At 42.5% G+C, this 20511-nt stretch overlaps 1 protein-coding gene across 1 annotated transcript; it reads left to right on the forward strand.

Moving 5' to 3' along the window:
- Positions 1-9275: 9275 nt before the first annotated feature.
- On the forward strand, positions 9276-10195 carry LOC147906002 (receptor-like protein 44). The gene has a single exon (XM_087382816.1). It carries the CDS (start codon positions 9276-9278, stop codon positions 10107-10109), a length of 834 nt encoding a protein of 277 aa, XP_087238942.1. The 3' UTR covers positions 10110-10195.
- Positions 10196-20511: the final 10316 nt, after the last annotated feature.

Consider the following 20511-nt stretch of genomic DNA (forward strand, 5'->3'; position numbering starts at 1 on the left):
GGACACCCGAAAATTCAGAAGACATATGTGCTTCTGAAAAGACAATTCTTTTGGCCTAGAATAGGTAAGGACGTCCAAGGTTATGTATTGAAGTGCAAAAAATGCCAGGTAAATAAGGTTGAACGCCTTAAGGTAGGAGGTCTCCTACAACCATTGGAGATTCCATCTAGCAAATGGGAAAGCATCTCCATAGATTTCATTGTGGGGTTACCTAGGACACAGAGGGGGCACAACTCTGTGTGGGTAATTGTTGATCGGTTGACCAAGATGGCTCATTTTATTCCTATCTGTGAAGATGTTAAAACTCCAGAATTAGCTAGGCTACTTGTGGAGCATATCTATAGATTGTATGGGCTACTGGCCGGTATTGTTAGTGACCGGGATAGCAAATTTAATAGCCATTTTTGGAGGTCTGTGTTTAAGAGGTTGGAAACTTCATTGAATATGAGCACCGTGGATCACCCACAGAGTGATGGTCAAACTGAAAGGGTCAATCAAATCATTGAGGATATGCTTCGAGCATATGTAAGTAAACGGAAAACTAATTGGGAACAGTATTTGCCCATATTAGAATTTGCCTATAACAGTGCCAAACATTCAGCTACAGGTTTCAATCCATTCATGATGATGTATGGATTTCAACCAAGAGCCCCAATGACAGTGGGACTCGAAAAAGAGAAGGTTCAAGCGGCCAAAGACTTTCTTGAGGATATGAATCAAACACTTAAGTTAGCTAAAGATAGCATAAGAAGAGCTCAAGATAGAGCACGAAGTTATGCAAACCTCCACCATAGAAAGTTGGAGTTTGAAGTAAATAAGAAAGTCTACCTTAAGGTATCTGAATCTTTAGAATCTCTAAAGATAGGTAAATGTCCGAAGTTATCTCCTAGGTATTGTGGACCATTCACAATACTTAAGAGGATTGGAGAACTTGCTTACAAATTATCCCTACCTGAGGGATGTAGGGTACATCCAGTTTTTCATGTTAGTAGGCTAAACAGAAAATTAGGAGATGATGATAATCTCATTGGAAATGAAGTCCTAGTTGAACTCATTGAACCTGCATCTTTACCACATGAACCAGAAAGAACTTTAGATAAACAAGAAAAAAGAACGCGACATACTATATGGCAAGAATGTCTGGTTAAGTGGAAAGATAGACCTGAAGAGAGTTCAACATGGGAAAGGGTAAGCAGTCTCCAGAGGAGGTTTCCCAAATTTGTTTTCGAGGATGTAAACCATTCTTAAGGGGAAGGGAATGTTACGTCAGCCATAATCCCGGGAGTGTGGATATGGTGAAGTGGGAAGTCAGAGGGCTTGACAGTGCAATGGTGGACACGCGAATTAATGCCTAGCATTTATTAAGGATGCCAAGAGGGGTTTAAAAGATTAAGGTCCTTTGAAAGGACACTTGGCATAAAAGGGGTCCACATGTCATGCACTGGGTTCAGGGGATATTCTAGAGTCAGGCTCCACAAAAAGGAAGGAAGGACAAGGAACTCAGGAGAGTTCACGGATGAAGGGAAGGAGGCACTCGACGAATCTTGGTTGGGTGGTGAATTGAACTGGAGCCCTCTTTACGGTGATGTTAAACCAAAAATGAAAATCAATCGATTTTTTGTGCTCTATGCGCTCATCACATCACGTGCACATTTTGGTGCAAGTATCACTCACTTTTGAGCCTCACTCGACAAATCCACTTCCTTCATGCACATCAGCCTCTACATCGATGCATCTGACCTAGCACATAAAAAGAACCAAAGAAAAAGAAATTATTTACTGTTCTTTTCTTTGATCGACGGTTGGTATAAATCTAGATCAGAGTAGACTAGATCGACATAGAGGAGATGATTTGAATTTCTCCAAGTTGCCATGCTCAAAATTCCCGACTAGTTCCCACTCAGGGTCAGTCCGCATGCTCACATACGGTTTCACATCATCACATTTCCTGAAACCTGACATTCATCAGTTTGATGAGTAGACTTTAGAGTGTTCAGAGGCATTGACCGATTGATCAGTGAGCAAACAGCATAGACCGATTGATCAGTGAGCAAACAGCACATGATTTGATTTCACACACACATGCCATCATTGTAAAGCCTATTCGGCTATTTTTCGGCATTGTGCACATAATTTTGAGCCTTGTAAAGCCTCTTGACTATTCTTGGCATCATTTTTCACAAGCCTTGTAATTCAAATCGGATTATATAATATTGCAATTCTACCTTCACCAATAGTTCAGATTTGACTTGCCACAGTTAGTGTTTTGCAGTTGATTCAAACAATTATTTTCACGACACTTTGAGTACAATTCTTGCACCATGCCTACGACTAGCAATCTTAATCTGGAGGCATCTGCTAAGTTAAACAACTCCAATTATGGCACATGGATATACCGAATGGAGACCGTTCTTGTACTTCAGGCCAAATGGGAGTATGTCGATGGATCTACACCCAGACCATTGGACGATCCAGCCAGTTGTAGCTCTACTCCACCTGTTGTCACAACACCAATAGCGGGATCTCTAGCTACACTGACAGTTTCCACACCTGTAGTAGATCCTACCATTGCTCGAGCACAGGCGGAATAGCACAGGCGGAATGGGACAAGAAAGACAAGTATGCATATCATCTAATTAAGAAAAATGTGCAAGATGTCATGCTAGGACAGCTCAATGCCATCAAGACATCAAAAGTAGCATGGGATATGTTCGTAACTCTCTACGAGTCCAATAACACTCCCAAGATTCTCACACTGAGAAACCAAATCAACCAGAGTTTTTGTAATAGCAACGAAACCAGTCATGGTTACGTACTCACGATCAAAGATTACAACAATCAACTCGCAGCAACATGAGAGACTATGAATCCAACATAAATGGTTCAAGTCATCCTGAATGGACTAGGGGAGGGATACAAGAATCTAGGCTAGAGTATTGCCATTCAACAGCAAATTCAAACACTAGAAGAACTTTAGTCCAGTCTTACTCGGTGAAGAACTCAAGACACAAGCCATTCATGCACACAAAGGTTATTCTAATGATCATGCATTCACAACTTTAGATAGAAGCAGAGGCAGAGGTAGACCATTCTAGCAAAGTGGTCATCATCAGCAACAAAGTCATCAGCAGTCAGAATCAGCATCAGCATCATCCTCAGCAACATTAGAATCAGCAAAGAGAAAATCATTCCAATCGAGGAAGATTCCAAGGATGAGGGAATGCATCCACCAACGTGTCAAACATCCAGTGTAACTAATGTCATAAGTTTGGACACTATGAAAGAGATTGTTGCAAGAAGTAATACGACCAAGGTGGTCAATCCAGCAGTAGCAATCGAGTAGACCCAACAATATCATTGACGACTACAATAGACATTGGTGGGTCTACTTTCTGAAAGAGAAATCTAAAGTCTTTTCCAGATTTCAAGAATTCAAAGCCATGGTAGAAAACCCGACATACAGAAAGATCAAAGTCATGAGATCAGATAGAGGACGTGAATACATGTCTTCGGCATTCATGAACTTTTGCAGAAGTCACGGCATTCGAAGACAATTCACTTGTGCAGATACTCCTCAGCAGAATGCAAGAGCTAAAAGAAAGAATGGTACTTTAGCAGACAATGCTAGAGCAATGCTTAGTGAGAACCATCTTTTGAGTATTGGGCAGAAGCAATAGCCACTACAAACTACTTGCTCAATCGGCTTCCTACCGAATCGATTCAAGGTATGATACCTTATAAAGCATTCACTAGACACAAGCCACGCATTAGGCATCTCCGCATATTTGGTTGCATTGCATATGCCCACATACATGACGACCATGGCAAGAATTTGATGCGAAGTCATGTAAATGCATCATGGTTGGCTACAGTGAAGAAAGCAAAGCATACAAGTTGTATGATCCCATTAACCAGAGATGTAATCTTCGATGAGGGATCAGAATGGAAAACCTCAAATACACAGGAGATAGATCACCGATTTCACAGTCATCTATAAAAAAGGTTGATGAAGAAGAGCAGGAATTGCCAGAAACACCCTGAGATGAACCACAGCAACTCAAACGGTCTACTAAGGAAAGCAGACCACGATCTAGATTGACATATGCTCATAAAGGCAAAGCGATTCAGGTTGAAACCACCAACTATGCTCTTATGACTACCATTATGGCTACAGAAGAGCCAGTGTACTTCGAAGATGCAGTAAACAAGCCAGAATGGCAAACTGCTATGAATGAAGAAATGGATACTTTGTACAATAATAATACTTGGGAATTATCTAACCTTCCACCCGAAAAGAAGGCCATAGCAAACAAATGGGTATACAACGTGAAGTACAATCTAGATGGAAGTATTCAAAGATACAAAACCAGACTCGTTGCAAAATGATTTGCACAGCAATACTATCAAGATTATGATGAGACTTATGCTCCAGTAGAAAAGATGGATTCCATATGATTCTTGATATCACTAGTGGCACTCAACAGATGGAATGTGTACCAGCTCGATGTCAAGAATACATTTCTCAATGGTTACCTAGACGAGGAAGTCTACGTGCAACAACCAGCATGTTATGTTGAGCCAGGAAAGGAGAATAAGGTTTTCCATCTCAAGAAAAGACTTTACGGCTTAAAGCAAGCACCTAGAAGTTGGTATAGTAGAATCGACAAGTATTTTGCTGATTTGGGATACATGAAGTCCAATGCAGATCATACTCTCTACTACAAAGTTCAAGGGGAGGACATTACTATTGCACTTTCGTACGTAGATGATTTGATTGTGACCGAAAGCAAGGATAGCTTCATCAGAAAGCTAAAACAAGACTTATCTGCAGAGTTCGACATGAAAGATCTTGGACTTATGCACTATTGTCTTGGAATTGAGTTATGGAGAGATTCACATAGTACCTTTATGAGTTAGCTCAAATATGTTGACAGTCTCTTGACAAAGTTTCATATGGCAGATTGCAAGATTGCAGCTACTCCCATGGAACAGAGTTTGACACTTACTAAAGATTTAGAAAAGCCTACAGTCAATGATAGGTACCACAAGCAGCTCATCGGATCTCTTATATATCTGACTATCACACGGCCAGATATCTGTTATGCCGTAAGTTCACTTGCACATTTTACGGCAAATCCAAAATAGTCTCACTGGAATGCAGCCAAAAGAGTCTTGAGATACATCAGAGGTGACTATGATGTTTTTTTCCTTGGGATAGTGACTATGCTGGAGATCATGAGACCAGGAGATCCACACAGGGATATGTATTTTTCCTTGGTCAAGGTGCTATATCATGGTTGTCAAACAAACAACCAACTGTTTCTTTGTCTTCGAGTGAAACAAAATATAGGGCACTCACTATAGGTGCATGTGAGGCTATATGGCTTAAAAGACTATTGTCAGAAATAGATTACTTTGATGAATCAAAGCCAACAACAATATACTATGATAATAAATCGGCTCAAGCATTGGCCAAAAATCTAGTATATCACTCCAGGACAAAGCACATTAATGTCAGAGAGCACTTCATCAGAGAAAGAGTGTTACTTGTTGGTGACATCACACTACAGCATTGTGATAGCAAAGAGAATGTTGCAGACATCTTTACCAAACCACTCAGTAAAGAGCTTTTCAAGAAACACCAACAAGCTCTTGGTTTGACACAGAGGAAGGACATTTCATTAAAGGGGTATGATGGAATGTAATGCTCAATCCTTCTTTGATTCCCCAGAATCATCATCATGAGGGAAGGCATTGATCTTGAGGGAAGGTGTTGAGAGACCATGCTCAACATCATGTGATTACATGTGCATAGCACTAACACATATAGAGTGCTATAAAGGAAAGGGTTAGATGCCCTAACCCTAACCCTAAATGGGTTTTTATATATTCTACATTTTCAACTAAATCTAGTGTACAGTTAGTCATTTGTGGTGTGCTCTCTAGTTGTGCCCTCTCTCCTCATCTCTACTCTTCTTCTCTCCCCTCTTCATATTTTGTCAGATGAGACTATTGGATGACTAGAGCATGCCATTGGGGCATTGCCTGTGCAGAGGTTGAGTAGGTTTGTGTGTGAAGCCATAGATTGAAGTTCAATGAATAAACTTTATGTATTTAGGGTATCCCTTTTAGAGTCCCATATACGTTATTTCATTTCTTTGTCATCATTTTCTATGGCAAACTTGTGTGATTTTCTTCTCCCCATGTGTGAGTGTGTGTGTGTGTAGCCACTGTCTAAAATTGTTTCCTTATAGTCTAAGAACAAGTATGCTGGCATGGATTATAACATGTACTCATATCTGCAAATCTTACATGTTAAAAGCTTCCACCATAGTACAATTTAAAAGCATAAAATTTGTATGGAGCTAATGAAACTTTACTAGGTGATGCTGTAGGGACATCAATGATATTCCAAGGATATGTAGTAAAAGGCTCCAAGGAACATGAAATTTGAGTTTTAAGCTTTACATTTATGGTGGTATCCAATCCATGGTTATCATTTTGAATACTTGCACTCATGCCATAGCCTAATGTAATAATACAATGGTGCATACAAATTGATGCCACAAAGCAAGTTCATACATTTATTCTAGGTTACAATGCATTAAAGGAGAATGTCCTTCTTTCAGTCTTGCTTATTTGTATGGTTGGGTTCCAAAGAATTAATGGAAGTTCTTTTTCTCTTGAAAAAAAAAAAGGGAATATCTTTTATTGGCCTTATACTCTGCCTAACAGTTTTCAATTTGTCATTCCTATCCTAAAATTATGGATAGATTGCAATGCTAATGGACGGTAATATTGATGAAGCAAAAGAGGAGTGCCCTGCCATATTTATGGCATTCTTGTACAATTGATACATTAAGAGTTGTCTATACATATTGAAAAAGAGGTTCCAAAGGTCTTGATACAAACATGGCTACAACTAACTTATGCTTTGGAAAATTAGCCTTTCTAGAGAATATTTTATAACTTTCTTCGACACTTGCTATGGAAAGGTTTCTAAAGTGATTCCAAGCATTTGTACCAAGGGTGCCACGATTAGGCATGATCATTCTATGCTCATATTTTTTCAAAAAAGTAGAGCTTTGATTATATTTATTGTATAATTTACATTAACTTTTGCACTTTCCAAGTGAGTGAAGCTAGTGTGTGAGGACAACTCCTCGAGATGCATCATATCTATTTATTGGGAAATTCGAGGATAGTGTGAAAGTGGTCAAGGCATAGGAGAAGGTGTCTAAGGTTGATGAGACATTGCCAACAAGATATATACATTGGAGAAGGAATGAGGCATTACTTTTGCTTGGAGTGTGCAAAAATTTTCTTCAATAAAAGGGCAGGTTGTTAAGCTTGTACCTCTTTGAAGACAAACATTGAACACATAGCACATGCTAAATTTAGCATATGCGGCGAATAGTTTTAGGCTATGACTAATGGTATAGATTCATTGAAGTTCTCCTTACAATAGCTTTCTAATATTAAAGGGAAGGAGATGGAATGAAATGATCTAGGGTTGGACAGAGGTCCCATAGTTCGTATGTTTTGGAGTTTCTTTCATTGCTCATAAGGTTGCGAAGGGTCCCATCAACAAGCCAAAACCTCTTCATAGAGTGATAATCCAACACATGCTCTAAAGGGCATTCATGGTTTCTTAGAAGATTAAACATAAGACCTTATTACATTTTGATTGAAACTAGGTACAAGCATTGGAAGCCTAGGCTTCAGAACTAGCACAAATCCATTTTATGGTAGAGTGCGTAGCTTCCCTGTGGATGGTGCCATTCTCTTGCAATTGGATCTAATTTGGTTGGGAGATTAACAACCACTCTAACACTATCCAATAGCACTCATGTTGCTCATTTGACGTGTCTTTTCTTTTTGAGAAAAGGACTGATTTTTTAAATTAAAAAACCAAAAAGGTGAGCCGCCTCCTTAACAAGTAGGCAATTGAAAAATATTTGACAAGATTCCAACGCTAAATAAACTCATTTGGCATGTCTCCGAGTAGCCAAGTACTATTGAAAATTCAAATACAATGAGTAAGATGGGCAATCCATAATAGTTATTGCCAAGAGGGCTTACTTGACTCTCCTTGCACTATTCCATAAGGTTAACCGTAGGATTGTCTTCCAAACTAATTCTAGAAATAAGTGAACTCGCAGGTGCGACTTTCTACCACCAGATGGATCCGAGCAAACCTCGTCTGGTTGCCGACCGTGGCTACTCCACCCGCAGCAGCCAGAGGGCCTTCCCAGGTGCTGGTCTCTCTCTTCTACGACACCGCTGCCTCTGCGACTCGAAGGTGTGGGAGAGCATAACTGCACGAGGTCGGACTGTAACAATTGTAAGCTCACCAAGCCATCCAGAGTTTGACGAAGAATGCCTTCCTAGGCAGAATTTAGCAACGATTGCTTATTGATCAGAGACGTGATGCGACTTAGCGAAGAGTGCCTGTTGATGAGAGAGAGGATCCGGCGTTCCAAGTCTCGACTCTCGGGGGAAGTTAGCAACGACTGCTTATTGATCAGAGACGTGATGCGACTTAGCGAAGAGTGCCTGTTGATGAGAGAGTGACACGATCCGGCTGAAAATGTGAGAGATTGCTAAATGAGGAGAGAGAGAGAGGATGGGAGGATTTGGTTTCACGTCTTGGAAGGACAGGAGTATATAGTGAATGATAAGTGCCGATCTGTGACCGATGTAGAGGGAGAGAGATTTGGCTCCATCGGTGGTCCTTTTTGTGGCTTGTGAGAGAGAGAGAGAGAGAGAGAGAGAGAGGAAAATTTGTAGTTGTCCCTTCTTGAAAGAGGCAAGGGAGGGGTTTTATCGACCCTTGGACACACTAGCCGTTCTTGAGTCCCTGAGCCCCATGAAAGTGGAAATGAGGGGAAAAGAGAGAGGAGGGTACGCAGAGCTGGGGTAGCAACGACTATTGATAAGTGCCCTAGGGGGGGGAGAGGGGCAGAGAGAGAGAGAGAGAGAGAGAGATGCAGCGTTGGGTGAGCAATATCAGAGCTCGTGTCTCCTGATAGAAAGGAGAGTATGCAGAGCTGGAGTTGAGAGAGAGAGGTGTTAGATGAGCCATGTCCAAGTGTGGAAAGCAGAGTGCTCTTGTTGTGGAAAGAGGGAGAGAGGGAGAGAGAGGAGGAGGAGAGAGGAGGAGGAGGAGGAGGAGGAGCAGGAGAAGGGCGATGGTGGAACAATTGGTGAGGGCAACGTGGTGGGTGGTGCTAGTGTGGGGGAGCTGGGGGGGGGGAGCAGGGAAGGAGAGAGCGATGTGGGTGGTGGGAGGGGTGGTGATGATGGGAGGGTGGAGGAGGGGGGGCGGGGCAGTGGCGCAGGCAGAGGCATCTGAGGGGGATGACACAGCGTGTTTGACAGAATTGAAAGCTGCTTTACAAGAGATTAGGGGAGGAGAAGTCCTCAGCTCATGGACAAGCACTTCCCTCGCCTCCCCTTGCCCCATCTCCTCTCCCACTTCCCTCTCTGGCATCACTTGTAATAACAACCGAGTCTTCTCCATCACCCTTAACTCCTCCTCCCTCTCTGGCTACATCCCCCCTTGCCTCTCCAATTGCTCTTTCCTTCAAACCATCGACCTCTCCTCAAACCTCCTCTCTGCCTCCATCCCCCCCTCCCTCTCCCACCTTAGCTACCTCACCAGCTTGAATTTCTCCAACAACCACCTCTCTGGTCCCATCCCTCCCCAGCTCAGTGCTTGCGCTTACCTCAACGTCGTCGACCTCCATCTTAACCAGCTCACCGGCACCATCCCCGGCCAGCTTGGCCTCCTCCAACGCTTGAAGGCCTTCGATGTCTCCGACAACCAGCTCTCCGGCTCCATCCCCGCAACACTCTCCAATACCTCCGCAGGAGCTCCTCGCTTCAATGCCAGCTCCTTTCTTGGAAATAAGGATCTTTATGGGTACCCTCTGCCTCCGGTAACGGTCCACGGCGTCTCCGTCATCGCCATTGTGGGCATTGGCTTGGCGAGTGGATTAATAAGCCTGATCGTGAGCTTTACGGCCGTATGCGTCTGGCTCCGGGTCACGGAGCATGGGTTTGCAGCAGAAGAGGGGAAGATCTCTCAACTCGTGTCGGAATCCTAATCTGAGGTAGAAAGAATTTCTACCGTTTTGATACATTACTGTCTTTGAGATGCAGTAATGCTCGATTCGCAGATGCGGCTTACGTATCTTCACAGCAACATCTTGACTTGGTGAACACTCCAATTGTTCATAATTTTCGTGGCGCCACGCCCGCAGGCCGATTTAGAAGCTACATTTGGTGACTCTATACGTTGTCTCTTCTATTGAAGCACGAAATGAGGACGGAATGTGATTTTTTCAGTTGGGCCTGTCTTGTCAATACCGTCTTGATGCTGAAGGTGCAAAATTTCCTCTCCCTCGTTTTGTTAGTTTTCTTGTTTCTTCGAGCTCCACTGGAGCTTCACTTCGTGTTCTTTTATTATAAGCGTCACACTTACTTGCACATTGTGCTTGATAACAATCATTGTCAACGGACGAGGACAGAGCCAAAGATTACATTCGTAGGAATTCCAGGTTTTGTCTAGGTATACAATGAACGTAAAAGGGACAATACAAAGTTCAGATTCGCTGTTAAACTGTATGCATTGCTATCGGGTTGCGATATAACGGGAACAGGGTGGTTCTGTGCGGATGAGCAAGGCGACTTTTATGCTAAGAAAAATTTACAGGAGGAATCTTATTAAAACCGCTGGGAAGAGTTTCGGGTCGGTGTTTTTACATGTCTATAGGTAAGACGATTGAATGCTCCCTGCTCTGTTAGAGTACGTTCTCGCGTCTGGAAGCAATTCGACAGAAATGCCTAAAGCATGCCATGGGGGTTTGGGAATTGCATGCACAATATTTGGGGCAAGAAGGGTTTGAGACCGGTTGGAGATTGGACGTCCCTAGGAACGAGAAGGTTTTGCAGAAGCTTTTGCTCCAATTGCGCATCGAGATTCGAGTGTTCTTGGACTGAGAGGCAAAATTTCGACAAGTCTCGGGCGAAGAGAGAGGGTGAGAGATTGACATCCGATGCGGATCCAAGGAAGCAATGAAGAGACACGGCCGTTGATGCAGGGTAGTATACCCTATTGCTTATCTCTTGCATTCCATGGGAGCAGTGGCCTAATCCAAGCTACAAGGAAGGAAGCAAGCAAGAAGTAAGTAATCATGGGAACAACTGTAATGCGCACCTGAGGGGTATGTCCTTACCTATACACTTGTTAACCTCAACTTGAGCGCCTTCTTCTCACACTTGGAGTTTATTTCAACCTCTTTCAACATGTACTAGCACATATCTTTGAACATCTAAGGGCCTTCTCCAAACGATCGCATGGGCGATCAATTGTTGAAAATTTCCAAGAATATGCTTGCAGCCCTCCCAAAATTCCTAAGAATGACTCTCAAGGATGGGCCCCCTCTACGTGAAAGTCCTTGAGTCATAGGCGTTCCGCCCAACAAGTCTCTTTTGACCTACAAACCTAAAAAGAGCGTGAAAATTTTCACAGGCCATAGCATACATAGATTCCAAAAAACCCTCCAATTTTGCTCACATGGCTACTCCCCAAGCCTTGCACATGAGGATGGGACGTGGGTCCATCGGTCACCATCTAAGAGTAGCTTGGGGCCTTCCCTATCTCATCAATGACCACCACGATATGCATATTTTAATCTCTCTTTTTATGCACTTTCGTGGTGAGCTCTCCTCACTGCACACCCATCACTTACTCATTATAACCTTAGGATGGTTATCCCCTCCAAATAATTGCCAATTAGCCAAGCAATATATTAGGACCACCAACATTGTTTGGCACAACACCTTGCACAATATTTTAGTTATGTGTCTTTTGAACAACATAATTGTCGAAATTCAGTGTCAAAGTCCAGTGTCCCTTAGGAGCTCAATGGTTGTGGGTAAATGCATTAAGAAGCTTGGAAGTCATCAGGTGATTGATGGAAGTTGAGATAGATGAGATGAATGCCTGCACAATTGTGGATGACGAGCTACAAATGGGAGTTTCCATTGAGACTAAACCCAAAACCTCCCAAAGCGAGGTTCAATGAGCATAATGAGCTTCCTCCTCTAAGAAACATGGAGGCTCTCTTGGATGAATCCGTCCATCCAAATTGCATGCACATAGGATCTCCTGAAATTTTAGAGTACTTTTCAAAGGTTTTAGTACTCCTAGTTATACTTGCATTGAAAGCTTCCTCTTTGGATGCTGTCATGTTGTTTGTAGCTTAAAATATTGTGGTCCATGGAGCCATATGAGATAAGGCCAAGGAAAAAGTTTGATAAAAATAAGAAGTTTGCTATTAAAGATAACTGCAAAACATCGAATATAAGTTGTTACCTCTTGATAGAAAATGTCAAGACAAGTTGGGAGACGTGTAAAGACAAGCTGGGAGACATGTAGGAGGCAAAGAAAGAAGAAAATCCCAATTACATCATTCTACATGTGAAGCAACAAGATGAAGAGCTCCTTGTGTTGAGGTTTTTGCTTTTTTGGCTATCAATCCAAACACAACAACCTTAATCTAACTCAAGAACCTATCATAATCTAGCATAACAACAACATGGTGCTCGCTTTCTCCCTCTATCTATGCTATGAGACATAACTCTACACTTCTTGAATCTAATTCCACTTCTCCATCTCTTTGTTGGAGCTGTTGATGATGTAAAGACTTGGAAATTGAGGGTTTTCATCTTAAGAAGTACGAGGAGGATGACCCATCTATGATGGAGTAGAGACCCACTCCATTGGTTCTCAAGGTAGGATCTTATAATGTCTTTAATTTTAAGAAATAAAATTTCAAGTTTCAAGACCCTCTCCACCGTAGGCACCACTTGGCTTGGCTCTATGCTCAATTTACTCAACAATTTAGCTAGATAAGTAGCCATGTGATGTTGATCAAGTGGCAAAGCATTCACACAAGAAATCCCCCCTCTCCCTCTCTCTCCTCCCTACTCTCCCTCTCTCTCTCTCTATATATATATAAATATATATATCTTTTCCTTTGACTATCTCCCCCATGCACGCGCACACATGGACATTAAAACCTCCATTAGGGGAGAATTGGGGTCTCAAAAGGGCCTCATAAGGAATTGATTAGGGAATGCTTAGTGGACTAATGCAAGGGGCTTGGAGGGTCCCAAAGAGGCCTAACTAGACCAACCTAGGTGGGTTAAGCCCACATTTGAGCCCACCTCTCCTTCCATTAATGAGGCGAGGGGGCTACTTTTTGAAATTTGAATTTCAAATTTTGAATCTCCCTCCCTTTCTCTCTCTCCCTCCTTCCCTCTCTCTCCCTCCCTCCTCCCTCCCTCCCTCCCTCCTCCTCCCTCTCCCTCTCCCTCCCTCCCCCTCCCTCCTCCTCTCCCCTCCTTCTCTCCCCTCCTCCTCCTCCCTCCTCCCTCTCCCCTCCTCCTCCTCCTTTTGGCTCCTCCTCCCTCCTTCCTCTCCCCTCCTTCTCGAGCTGCCCAGGCTCTCTCTCCTTTGCTCCTCCCTCCTGTAGAATCTCTCCCCTCCTTCTCGAGCTGCCTAGGCTCCCTCTCCTTTGCTCCTCCCTCCTGTAGAATCTCTCCCCTCCTCCTCCCTCTTGTAGCATCTCTTTCCTCCTCCTCCCTTTTGTAGCAGCTCCTTCCCTCCCTTCCACACCTATCGCCCTACTCTCCTCCTCCTCTTCCTCTTGCCCTCATCTGCTTTTTCTCCTCCCTCTTCCTTGCTACTCTCTCCCTCTCATTGCTCCATCTTTGCCAACTCTCCTCCTACATTTTAGCCTGCATCACTGATATCTCTCTTTGAGTACTCATGGCACCATTCGAGGACATATCCAACAAGTACCATGTGAACCTACAACTGGAGGTAGAATATGCAAGCACACGCTCTTTGGGATATAGTGGAACTCCTCAAAGTGTGCTCCACAGTCTTCGATTGCAAGGGAAGAAGCATCTTGACCTTTGGGTGGATGGAAACTTGTATCCTTTAGACCCTGCCACCCAAAAGAGTCCTCCTTTTCATACAGTGCATGATGTTGTTCGGTTTGTTGGCAAGGGACATGCTGGATTACTCAGTTATTGCAATCGATTGAACCATTCTCAGACATTGGCTATGCAAGCAAGCAAGGTGCAGAGAGCCTAAGCAAAATAACTTGCACATTTGGGAAATATTACTATTGTGGCAATGCATAATAGTATGTAGGATCTCCAATTGCAAAACAAAGAACTCGGTGACAAAGCACATGCACTGGACTTGGAGTAACATAAATTAGAAGAATCAATCCAGAAGCTTGCTAAAAGCAAACAAGATTTGGAAAGGTCTATCTATGGCCAAGTTCAATGTGCTGTGGAGAAGGAACGAGAGAAGTCAATAGAACGAGTACAAAAGTTGAAGGAAATACCTTTGGGACTGAAGGAGAGGAAAAGACAATTGCAATCTATGGATGCATTATCAACTAATAGTGGTGCCCGAAAGAGGAGAATACGGGCTGCACGTTTAATTTCCCAAATTTTCAATGAATTTTCTTACTCTAAAATATTTGTGGTGTTGCATTGTTTCCACTAAGACTCATTTATACTCTACTTTAGGAATTTCATGGAGGATGTGATGGGAACAATGGAAATGGATGATAGAGATCCTTCATATGTTCTAAGAAGTTTAATAAAGCCAACTGATCTCATGGAAGTGTTAAAGGACCCTAGACAAAAAGGGCTATGTAAACAAGTTGCTAGAGAGGTAATGAAGTACTTCAAGGGCCTCATGCAAGCAAAGGAGGTGCTTGGAGCTTGTGATGCTATTGGTGTAAGTCGTGAAACTTACAACTCTGTTTTTAAAATTTTCAAGTCTGCTATGGAGGAAAAGTATAAGATATCTACAATGCCATTGCCAACACCATGGTCTGTAAGGCTTGCATGTCAATAAACAAACCAATGTGCTAGAGAAAAGCTTGGAGGATACCATTGTGTAAGTGGCACAATGACTTGGAAGAGTAAAAAGAAATTTGGCATCCAAACGTTTGAGATGAATGCGAGCCATGGTCAAGTTCTATGGGATGAGAGAAGAAGGTAAGAGAAATTCCCTCTTTGCATTCAACTTTATTTCTTTTCATTTCTATATCCTTACTATATTTCTCTTTCATTGTACAAATGGCAAGCTAGTATTTGTTATAAAAATGGATGAACCTCAATTGGTAAAAGAGCACAAGCTAGAGAGGGTGAGCATTTGTATTACGAATGATGCATTGCATTTTGCTCAAGGGGATAAGGAAGTTGAGTAGGGTTTCTCAATCCAATCTAAGAAGGACATATGGTGGCTTGCAGCCTTTGAGACCCCAAAGGAGTGCCACAAGACATTGAAGTGGGTTTTGGAGAGAACCGGCATCCCGTCAATTATTCGAAGATAAGAGGCAAGGCAAACATTAATAGTGGATGGGCATGGAATGTTTCAAATTGAATGGCATCTAACTGGTGATTTGAAGACCCTTAAGTGCTTGTGTGGTTGTGATACAGGTGCAGATGCAAAATGGACATGCTTGTATTGCACTCACTCTCAGAAGATGCAAAAGAGAAGTCTACAATGGAAAAATGGCATCCTTTCTTGCAACCAAAGTGCAGCCCCTGATCGTCACAAAAAGGATCCTAAATGGGACCCCATTCTACCAATTCCATTAGAGCGGATACACGTGTGTATTTTGCATGTTGAACTGCTTATACTTGATAAGTTAGTCTATCTCCATCTAATTTATGCTTGGAATTTGAGGCCACAGCAAATATTTGCACAATGCATTGCAAAAGTTGAAGAACTACTCTCACTAATGGGACTTCACAAGGCAATGTGAAGCTTAAGCAGGACAAGAAACAATCAAGAAAGACACAAAATCTTCCTGCTAAAGTGTCCATGGGTGGAGGAAAGGCAAGGAGGTTCTTGTCCAACCACAATGCTGATAAAGAAAAACATACATTGGCTCAAATCACCCTAGGTTGGGAGTACTGGAAAGCTTTGTGTAAGTGCACTACAAATCAAGCTTCACATCCGCGAATTGCTACTTTGAGAGTAAAACTGTGGACAAAGCTTGATGCATTTATAAAGTTACTTAGACAAGGTCAAACAGATGAGCTTTATTATGAGAGATTCAGGACATCATTGGGAGAATTCATATCATTGATGGTAGAAGCATGGGAGGAGTCACATATTACTCATTACATGGTAATCCTCCTTAGGTTGAAATTTTGTGCTTTAAACTTGAGTCAGTTTATGTTTCTAATACAATGTTTTTCTTTATAGCATATTCTTTACGCACATGCACCATGGTTTGTGGAGCAATGGGGCCCTCTGTCCATTTGGAATACTCAAGGAATGGAGAAATCACACTACAGAGAAAAGGCAACATACTTCAAGAATACAAGACATGGGGGTGGTATTGCGCGAAGCAATGCACTACACGAAATGTTCGATTGGTTTTATAGATGTCTAGAGGCCAGGACTCTCAAGTGCAATAAGGTAGAGATCTCAAGTCTCGCAAAAGCAGTTCAACATGTCAAGAAGACAAGGAGATGTACTGCTTGGAAGTCCTCAACAGGGAGCCAAGGGGTTGCGCTTTGGTTGCAATGTACGGGAGGCGTTGGGTCCTGAGAGAGCCCCAAATGTAAAATGTTTGATGAATAAAGTTAACACTATTTTAAGTCAATTATTGATTCCAAAATTCACAAATTTGTTTCAAAATTGCATAATTGCATGTGTGACATGGCAGGGCGGAGTGGGTTGGGAGCGAGGGTGGTGAAGATTAAGTATTACCGAACTGGTGACAAAAGACTGGGGGGGGAGGGGGTGCACTCAAAAAACCCTAATTTAAAAGAAAAACCCTAAAGTGCTTTAAAAAAGACTATATAAAGCACTTCAAAACCCTAAAATCCCTCATTTCTATGGCACGAGTTAAACAAACTACTAGACCCACTGGACACCATTTAGATGCTACACATTCTCCTGCAAGCCCCAGTGGCCAAGACGGCAATGATCAGCAAGGATCTGAAGGCGGTTCTCATCATCAAGAGTCTAAGTAACCGAGTCCCCACCATCCAACTCTCATGGGTGATCCTAGGGATCTCAGCACCATGAGGAATCCCAGCACGATGAAGATCCAAGCATGATCAGGGGTCCTCTCAGTCCTTCCACACAACTAATCGTGGAAGTAGAGAGGTCTCCCAAGAGGGACAAAATAGTCCAATCAATCATGATCAACTGCCCCTTCGTCCTCCGTGGGGTCCTGGCATGGAGCATCTAGACCAACAAGGGGAGCAAGAAAGGCAAAGAGAGGAGATGGAGAGATTAGGGCTCACAGATATAATGAACCTTGGCCCCAATCCTCCAACCAAGCAGACCGCACGAAAGAGCTGTGCCTCGATATTATCGAATATGAGGAGCCTCTAGTACGAGTTGAGCAAGAGCCTCAGCCTGTTGTCTCACAGCCTCATGACAAGGAAAAGAGACAAAGGACAAAGTAGACCCCTAGGCCCGATAAGCCACCTCAAAGGACCCACCAGACACAGGAAGAGGAGTCTGAAGAGGTGGTTGCAAGGGAGGAGAGGCGAAAGAAGTTCAAAGCGGACAAGCGGCCATGGAGCCATGTCCAGAGGCCAGTGCAGGGTCCCCCAAAGATTAAGAGGCATAAAAAATTAGGCGTGAAGGCACTTCAAGAGATCCACAAGTTTCAAACCACTATGGACAATCTCATTCCCTGTACACCCTTCTAGCATGATGTACATGAAATAGCACAACATTACAAGGATGATGTGCATTTCACTTCAGTCGTTATGGGAGCAATTCAGGAGGCAACGGAGCAGATGACAGTAGGTCTTTTTGAAGATGCGAAATTATGTGCTATCCATGCCAAAAGAGTAATAGTGATGGACAATGACCTTGCACTCGCCAAGCGCATCGGCTTCAATCCCTCCCTTAGGCCCTAGATGTTGTTTAGGTTCATTTGGTGTAACCTGAATCATTTTGTAAATCTCTGCCCTTTGAGGCCAATGAATAAAAGATATTTTTATGTTCTATTACTGTTCCCATGTTATTATACATGTTACGTGATGCTTTCCATCAGTTTATGTAAGTTCAGTGTGAATTTAAGTGGTCAAATGATGTTTTTTCAGCATGGCGCAGAAGGCCAATGTGTTCGGCAATGTACGGGGATCCCAGAAATGCCAAAACCCGCTATGGCGCATATGGGGCATGGCATTGGGGCCAAGTCAAACAAGCCCCATACGCGCCATAGCAGGTTTTGGCATTTCTGGGCTCCCCGCATGATGCCGAACACATTTGCCTTTTGCCGCGCAGTGAGATTCTTACTAGATTGCTCAGAAATGACCATTATAGTGCAAATATTTATCTGATAGCATGCTTTTGAACAGAATAGTGAATGAAAATATTGATGCCAACAACATTAAAGTTACAAAATACAATGACAGTATAAAATAAATTTTGTAAAAGATTGCTCAGAAATGACCATTATAGTGCAAATATTTATCTGATAGCATGCTTTTGAACAGAATAGTGAATGAAAATATTGATGCCAACAACATTAAAGTTACAAAATACAATGACAATATAAAATAAATTTTGTAAAAGAACACAAAATGGGGCATTGTATAAAAACTATATCTGTATTCATATAAAATAAATTTTCTATACAATAAGGCTTCAGAACCTTTCTCACTTCTCTAAAACATTGAGAACATTGGGCTTTGAATTCCCAAATACACTCCTAGCTCTAAACCTAGTCGATAGAGAGTCAACGCTATTGTCATTGCTGGCCAGGGACATGGCTGCTGTCGTCAATGCCATACCTTGAAAATTGGTTCCAAAGGCATTGAGGGCAGCCATGCGGTTCACCAAAATGACCTTGTAAGCATTGTGATTGATGTCAGTATGACCAATCACTCTTAACAAGGCCTTGCACTTCAGGAGGTCATCAGTGCCATGTGGAGAAAACTTTTTGTGGATAACCACAAAGTGCCCTTTTGCTTGGCCAAGGTAATGTGCCATTGAGTGATCTCGGCTAAAGCTACTGCGAACAAGGCATTGCCAAGATGAGAATAGGTCGACCTCAAATGCCTCCTGTAATAGTCCACCATTACATTAGAATTCCATTAAAGCAAAAGTATACCAAGAGAGAAGAAATTCAAAGCTCATAGTTTCTTACCACTATGGAGTCGTCATGCTCAATCCCTTCGTCTTTGTCAATGAGGATGGATCTAGAGGCTTCCTGCTGTTTGGAGTGAGATGTGGAGGCTTTTTCTGGAACATCAGGTAGGTTGGAGTGGATTGATGTCTTTACATCTTTGATTTGGGCCAGTGTTAAAGCAAGAACCTCTTCTATTGAATCATCTGTTCCCAAAAACCAATCGTTCCACCTCGTGTCCACACAGGATACCAAGAGCTTCATCCTCTCAGAGACCAAACATAATCTCTATGTCATGGAGAAAGAGGTATTGTTCTCCATTGACAAGAAGGGGAGCAAGAAACCATATCATTGTTGCAGGGTCAATAGAGGTGGTGCCCGAGGTGGATGGAATTTGAGAAGTAGAATGGGGTTCAGGAGGTCACTAGAGCACTTCCAGGGCTAATGTAGCTTCCCGCTCCTCAGCTTCTTCATCGATGGGCTCTTCATTGTAGATGTTGGGCTCATCTACAGAAATAAGAGGATTGGAAAGGGTAGGGGCAGGGTTAGGGCTTGAGGTCAAGGCCTCCTCTTCCATTTGTCCCTCCTGGAGAAGGAAAATAAAGGTCATTTCCTAGGATAGGAACCTATTTCCTGTGTTTCCGATGACTCCACATGCTAGGAGGTCATCAGTGTCCACCTCCCTAAACCCTAGGGGTGTGAGCTAGGCTCGAAAGCGATCTAAACGCTTCACGAACCTGAGTTCTTGATTGAACAAGTACTTAAATAATCAATTAGGACCCATCTTTTTGTAGACTCATTAAGTTGATATGCAAAACTCGTGATGTAGTCTTGCATGTACTTGATGAGGTCTTCAAAATTGTCTCGAGCTCCCAAGTAGGTGCCTAGGACATCTATACTCTTATCAAAGACTGGAAATAACTCCTCCTCTCTATCAATTAATGGAGTATGGGAGATGAAATCATGGAAGGCAGACCTAGCAGAATCCATGGTAGTTTGGTAGCTAGGAGAACTATGGCTATGATAGTGAAACTTTGAAGCTAAAGTAACTTCATAACCTATATATACCCAAATGTTCTAAATATAAAAACTAAAAAGAATAAAATTTTTGGAAAAAACTTGACATTGACATGAAACAAAACCATTCAAAACATCAAAATTAATTGCACCACTATTAATTGGAAAATGTCAAAATCCACAATGGTTCCACCCTGCATTGTTTATAATCTTCAATATTGCAAAAGGGATAAAAGTGGCACTATGCACGAGCTTCTCTGCACGCTTTCCTACCTTTTCACCATTTAAG

The sequence above is a fragment of the Dipteris shenzhenensis genome, chromosome 1, assembly GCF_047967505.1.
Source record: "Dipteris shenzhenensis isolate YYH24624 ecotype China chromosome 1, Dip_SZ_1.0, whole genome shotgun sequence".
Lineage (NCBI taxonomy): Eukaryota > Viridiplantae > Streptophyta > Polypodiopsida > Gleicheniales > Dipteridaceae > Dipteris > Dipteris shenzhenensis.

Coding starts and splice junctions, on each gene's coding strand:
- LOC147906002 (XM_087382816.1), top strand. CDS start 9,276: ATGTGGGTGGTGGGAGGGGTGGTGATGATGGGAGGGTGGAGGAGGGGG.